Source organism: Chaetodon trifascialis, chromosome 6, assembly GCF_039877785.1.
Source record: "Chaetodon trifascialis isolate fChaTrf1 chromosome 6, fChaTrf1.hap1, whole genome shotgun sequence".
Taxonomy (NCBI): Eukaryota; Metazoa; Chordata; class Actinopteri; order Chaetodontiformes; family Chaetodontidae; genus Chaetodon; species Chaetodon trifascialis.
The window spans coordinates 17,582,702-17,588,473 of NC_092061.1; the positions used below are offsets into that span (position 1 = coordinate 17,582,702).

General features: G+C 41.6%; 2 protein-coding genes across 2 annotated transcripts; both read right to left on the bottom strand.

The window, feature by feature from the left end:
• Positions 1 to 57: 57 nt before the first annotated feature.
• Positions 58 to 2,751, bottom strand: LOC139332771 (3-oxoacyl-[acyl-carrier-protein] reductase FabG). Its single transcript, XM_070964867.1, has 8 exons — positions 2,685 to 2,751; positions 2,350 to 2,520; positions 1,646 to 1,824; positions 940 to 1,033; positions 779 to 848; positions 649 to 685; positions 400 to 463; positions 58 to 269 (listed from the first exon to the last, which is right to left on the bottom strand). The coding sequence occupies exons 1-8, from the start codon at positions 2,706 to 2,708 to the stop codon at positions 111 to 113; spliced, it is 798 nt and encodes a 265-aa protein (XP_070820968.1). The 5' UTR covers positions 2,709 to 2,751; the 3' UTR covers positions 58 to 110.
• Positions 2,752 to 2,949: 198 nt separating this feature from the next.
• ppil3 (peptidylprolyl isomerase (cyclophilin)-like 3) lies at positions 2,950 to 4,543 on the bottom strand. The gene is made up of 6 exons (XM_070964855.1): positions 4,502 to 4,543; positions 4,185 to 4,259; positions 3,838 to 3,931; positions 3,674 to 3,741; positions 3,444 to 3,562; positions 2,950 to 3,346 (listed from the first exon to the last, which is right to left on the bottom strand). The coding sequence occupies exons 1-6, from the start codon at positions 4,502 to 4,504 to the stop codon at positions 3,220 to 3,222; spliced, it is 486 nt and encodes a 161-aa protein (XP_070820956.1). The 5' UTR covers positions 4,505 to 4,543; the 3' UTR covers positions 2,950 to 3,219.
• Between the last annotated feature and the right edge of the window lie 1,229 nt (positions 4,544 to 5,772).

Here is a 5,772-nt window from a genome sequence, read left to right on the forward strand (position 1 = left end):
CAGGATGACTCTTTCACCTGCAGCCTTATTTGATAAAAAAAACACAGACAGGCTTGGGAGTTTAAAAGAACTATATTAGCAGGCTGCCATTTCTTAACATACATGATATCTTATCTCGGGCACATGGCATGGCGGCCCCCATCAATGGGTAGGTTGACTCCAGTAATGAAGCTGGCGGCATCGGACGCCAGGAAGGCGATGCTTTGGGCCACTTCCTCCACCTCCCCTGGTCGACCGAGGGCATGGGTCTGCTTACACTTTGCAAGAAACTGGTGGTGAAAAAGATTGACAGAATGAGCTTAAAAGATGTTTGTCTTCATTTAATGGTAGATAGGAACATGAAAGACAGGGGGATTCTGTTACAGTGGCAACATTGAGTACACTGACATGATGTGTTACCTGAGCATACTGCTCCTCATCTAGTCCTGCTCTCTTGTGCACATCTGTGATGATCACACCAGGGCTGAAGAGATGCAGCAGGAGCAGGGATACAAAGTATGGTATGTTAGAAATACATTTCCTACAGAAACAACTGATAGCAATGCTTTTTAATTCAGAAATCCACAGAGACTGGGTTAACTAATTGTATATATCCCAAACAAGTACTGAACACAATAAAAATAATCATTTTTTCATTAAAACACTCACCAGACAGAGTTCACTCTGACTTGCTTACATGCAAGTTCTGAAAAAAAAAAAAAAAAAAGAGTTCTGTTATTCATATTAACAGCTTTGTCAATGGTAAACATACAGTATACTCAACAACATACTCACTCACCAAGGGCTATACAGCGTGTGAACTGATCAATGGCGGACTTGGACATGCAATAGGCCAACACACCCGGGAACTACAGCGAGAAAGCAGTCATGATTCTTACAGTCACTCAGAGTAACAGAGGAACGGTGGGTAAAAAAAGTGGCCAGCTGCTTAATACCCACTGATCTCTGTCCATTGACGCTGGATACATTGACGATGGAGCCTTTGGTCTTGATCAGGTGGGGCACGCAGAGTTGAGTCATCTGGTATACAGATCTGGAATATGAAACATATATAATATTAAAATAAAACATCAATTTCTGTTTCGGGCTGCACGGTGGCGCAGCAGGTAGTGCGCGTGCCTCACAGCACGAAGGTTGCCGGTTCGATCCCCGGGTCAGGCGGGGCCTTTCTGTGTGAAGTTTGCATGTTCTTCCCGTGCATGCGTGGGTTCTCTCCGGGTACTCCGGCTTCCTCCCACAGACCAAAAACATGCTCATTAGGTTAATTGATGACTCTAAATTGTCCGTAGGTGTGAGTGTGAGTGTGAATGGTTGTTTGTCCTTGCATGTGGCCCTGCAATCGGCTGGCGACCGGTTCAGGGTGTACCCCGCCTCTCGCCCATTGTAGCTGGGACAGGCTCCAGCCCCCCGCAACCCCGAAAGGGATAGGCGGTATAGATAATGGATGGATGGAATTTCTGTTTCGTTCAGGTGCCGTAACTAAAAAAAAAAAAATATATATATATATATATATATATATATATATATGCTTATTTATGATGCATCTTCCATCCATACATCACTTTAGCCTCCGTCAGATTGAACACTACTGTGCACTCAGCGCTGGCATGTCTCTGTGATGCTATGATGACGGGTGAAATCCTACCTGACATTGATGTTCATGACCTTGTCATACTGAGTCAGGTCTGTCGTCTCGATGCTGCCCATGGCCAGGATACCAGCACTGTTGACCAGGACATCCAGTCGGCCGAAGTGAGCGACAGTTTGCTCCACTGTCTTCTTCACCGTCTCCTCGTCAGTGAGGTCTCCAGGAACGAGCAAAGGCTAAACACACTCAGTGTTTCATTATGTCCTGACAGGTTGCAAAAACGTATTCACACAATACTGACCACAGACTGATCAAGCCACTTCGTTTAAGGCAGAAATGCCTGGACGAAGTATGAATACATGTATTTAAATTTAAATGTAATTGTGTATGTTTATATGATGCATATGCCCATTTGACATAAAACCATTTGCCTGTATAGTGTTCCTAAATATGTCTACATTTAAAAACATTGAAATGCTTTGTGCTCAACCCACAGTGCATCGGGGCTCCTTATTTTGATCGCAAGCCTAACAACCCTAACTTAATTTTGACTTATATCCCCCGTCAACTTGAAGTGTCAGGCTCTGTAAACGCACTGGGTGCTGTCACACCAAATCCCATTAAAAAAAATGCAGATTAAAGGTGTAGAATCTTATCATTAAGATGGTTCAAAAACAGCTGCATTCAGCGACACTTTAACATAGCGCCAACATGTCTGCACTCGGTTATGTAAGTCGTGTAATGTTGACAGTGAGAGGTACCTCTGCAGCTCCACAGTCGGTACACTGTTTGGCTATTTTGTTGAGGTTTTCCACGTCGCGGCCGTTAAGCGCCAGCAGAGCTCCGAGTTTGGCGAACAGGATGCTCGTGCCGGCCCCGATGCCCGAGCTGGCACCCGTGATCAGCGTCACCTTCCCCTTCAGAGAAGACACCTATACACACACATACCGCGGCTACCGGGTGTCAACACAGTACCTTACCACCAATAGGTAAACTGTCATTTAATTTTGATTGAGTTCATACTGGACAAGTAATAAAGCTGTAAAAAAAACCAAAAAGAGGTCACGTTAAACCACGTGCATGAAAGCAAACTTACTTTAAACGCATCATCTGAGGCCATCGCTCCTGTACGCTTTGCATCAAGTTTATGAACTAGCTCGAGCCAGCGTGCTTCGTCCACTTATGATGACGTAGTTTGACGCATCAGGTACCGAGCTGTAGTTTGTATAACACTACAACGCTGCTATTTATCTGGACCAGCTACATATTCACCGTCCTTGTCCTTTGACCTGGCGGCATTACAGAATGCGTATATTTTTGCATGCAGAAAACGTTTTAAAATAATACTAAAAACAGAATATATAATTATAAAAGTTTTATTTAGTAGAAAAAATAGGCAATTTATTTACATAGCCTGTCAAGAAAGAAGACCAGAGTCTGAATAAGAGTGCTGGACAAAGTCAGATATGTTTTTTTTTTTTTTTTTTGGGGGGGGGGGGGGGGGGGGGGCTATATCTTCTTACAAGTTATCCACTTTAACTCTTGCAAGGTACTATACACTGTGCCAACTGTCTTATTTGAAATATCACAGTCCAAGTATGTATCAAAGGTATATCTGCATATTCAGATATCTATCCGGCAAAAGGGTTGGCATGAATGGTCACATCCTTTATCCGGGTTTCAGTCAGTGGTCTGAACGTCTTTTCATTGACAGGCAGTTTCTCCAGTTCATCCAGCGTTTCCAAGCCATCGATAATCCTGCGTTTTAAAGAGAGTAAGACGTCAGCTGCAATTCTAAATTAGATTTTAATCAACCAGTAACTGTCAAGCACTCAGCAGCATAAAGGCTCCGTACTTTCCAAACACCGTGTACTTCATGTCCAGATGGGGCTGTTTGGCATATGTGAAGAAAAACTGGGAGCCATTTGTGTTGGGGCCATTGTTTGCCATCGAGACAACTCCTCTTACATTATGCTGAAAAGAAGGTGAGTAAAAGTGACAACGTTAAATACTGAGTCCTGGCAATATAGTTAGTGAATCTTCTTCCTGATATAGGAAAACAAGCTAGACTTAGTAGGTACTCACTTTTAGGTGTTCGCTAAACTCATCTTCAAATTTGCGGCCCCATATACTCGTTCCTCCTTTCCCCGTGCCTGAATGGTTTAATTATAACACAGCGAACGGTAAGTGAGGATGTGGAGTCTTACATTTCTGGACTGAAATGCAGCAGGTGAACAACAGTTCTGTACCTGTAGGATCACCAGTCTGAACCATGAAACCTTTAATATTTCGGTGGAAGATGGAGCCGTTGTAGAACCCACTGGCACACAAAGCCAGAAAGTTCTGTAATTAGTTAAAAGATGTTACTCCATAAACATTACAGCAGCTTAATTATCACAACGGCTGTCTGCAATACGTTTTCAATTCAAACCAAACATGCCATAACATAAGCTAGGGATGTTAAAACAAACTGTAGAATTTATAATAATACAATAACACAACTTCAATAAATTGGCATATCTCTATCAAGTCTCAAGTGCTGCAACAGAGCTGAAGCGTGAAGTCAGACGAATGAATCTTACTGAGGTTCACTCACCTCACACGTTTTCGGTGTGCGCTCACAAAACAATTCAATTTTAATGTCTCCCAGATCTGTGTGAAGGGTAACAGCCTGTAAAGTGTATCAAAGAGAGAAGATAGTTCACATGAATGTTCATTCAATTGCTACCTAGCTTAGCCTGTTACCCAGAACGCAAAAATAAGATAGTTTCCATTACAAAAGTGAATTTTCAACGTTTAATCCGAACAATAGTATCCGTATTAAAGCACCTTATTAGTTAATAGCCTATTAAACTGTTTTGTTATTTTTATGCTGACAGCTACCCGATAGAAATGTTTTACCATAAAATTTACCATTTCAAACGTCGCGTCTATGAACAAGTGTGTCGGAGAAACAGGTCCGTCTGGGTACACTGGGCCAGCGCTGAATGGTTCCGCAATGAGTTTATTGTCATTTTAGAGAGGGCACATTCTGTAAATATAAAATTAACGTAGGACCGTAGCATGGAGCTGTAAAAGCTCAGTGAAACAACAAGAACTACTCAGTCTATGCTGAGAATTTACTCTTGATGCTGTGAAGACATGGCCAGATTAACCTATGCTATGTTGCCACTGGCAAACATTCTGAGCCCCTATTAGTACCCCAATTTCTCCATTCTCTGTGCAATAAACTGTTTTTCTATGGTTGTAACGGCTTTTTTTTGGCTTTGCATTCTATTTTCTTTCTATTGTTAGTGGGACTAGGTACACTTTGATACACACATCCAAGAAGAATCCATAAAGTCCAAGTTATGTTGAAAAAATAACAAGTATTAAATATTTCCAACAAATATAATTAGGGCAACTTAAAGAATGCAAAACAGTGTTTTTGCTTCGTCAGTTTAGAAAAAAAAAAAAAAAGGGATTAAACAGAAAAATCAGGATTCAAAACTACTGTGGTTCAAAGAAAATCTATGCCCTTTCATAGTTCCTCACCAAATGTTTTCCCCCCCACCCATTTCCTGCTTCCTGTCTATCTAACCTGACACACCTGAACATAGCCCCTCCTTTCCCCATGAAATTCTCAACACAAACGTCAGGTGGGGTACTAGATAGGTAGACAAATGAATACAAATGTACACTAAACAATCCAAAATAGTTATTGTAGAACAATAGAATAAAGAGAATATTCCAAGGGCATAATGGTCTCTATATTGGTAGAGTTGATATGCGATAATTCAATTAACTACATTCATTTAGGAACATGCTACATACAAGCACAAAACTGAGAAAATAAATGTCTTACAAACTAGATCCTGATACAGGTACCATCTTCAAGACAGGTCCCCAACATCAGGTAGTAAAGCAGGATGCACCTGAAGGCTCTGATCATGCCATTTACCATTTGATATTGTGCTTTAGTAATGCATAATCCCAAATGACAGACTTTGGAAATGACAACTGCAGCTTAAGTCAAGGTGGCCGTGTGGTTAGGCCGTCCCATAACCAGGTGGCCCCTGGAATAATTATGACTATCACATTAACTAATATCTTGTATGATAGGCCTACCTGAGCAGTTAACAGGTTCTCTATCCAACACCAAAGTACAGCACTGAAACACCTACCCAACAGAAGCCAAGACAAAT

What these genes read in the sequence shown, in the direction of transcription:
- LOC139332771 (XM_070964867.1), bottom strand. Translation starts at nt 2,708, where the DNA reads ATGGCCTCAGATGATGCGTTTAAA. An exon ending in CCTCAGATGATGCGTTTAAA is followed by an intron (nt 2,521 to 2,684) that starts GTAAGTTTGCTT and finishes GTGTGTGTATAG; the next exon opens with GTGTCTTCTCTGAAGGGGAA. An exon ending in CCGACTGTGGAGCTGCAGAG is followed by an intron (nt 1,825 to 2,349) that starts GTACCTCTCACT and finishes GAGTGTGTTTAG; the next exon opens with CCTTTGCTCGTTCCTGGAGA.
- ppil3 (XM_070964855.1), bottom strand. An exon ending in TCAGACTGGTGATCCTACAG is followed by an intron (nt 3,742 to 3,837) that starts GTACAGAACTGT and finishes TAAACCATTCAG; the next exon opens with GCACGGGGAAAGGAGGAACG. An exon ending in AGTTTAGCGAACACCTAAAA is followed by an intron (nt 3,563 to 3,673) that starts GTGAGTACCTAC and finishes CCTTCTTTTCAG; the next exon opens with CATAATGTAAGAGGAGTTGT.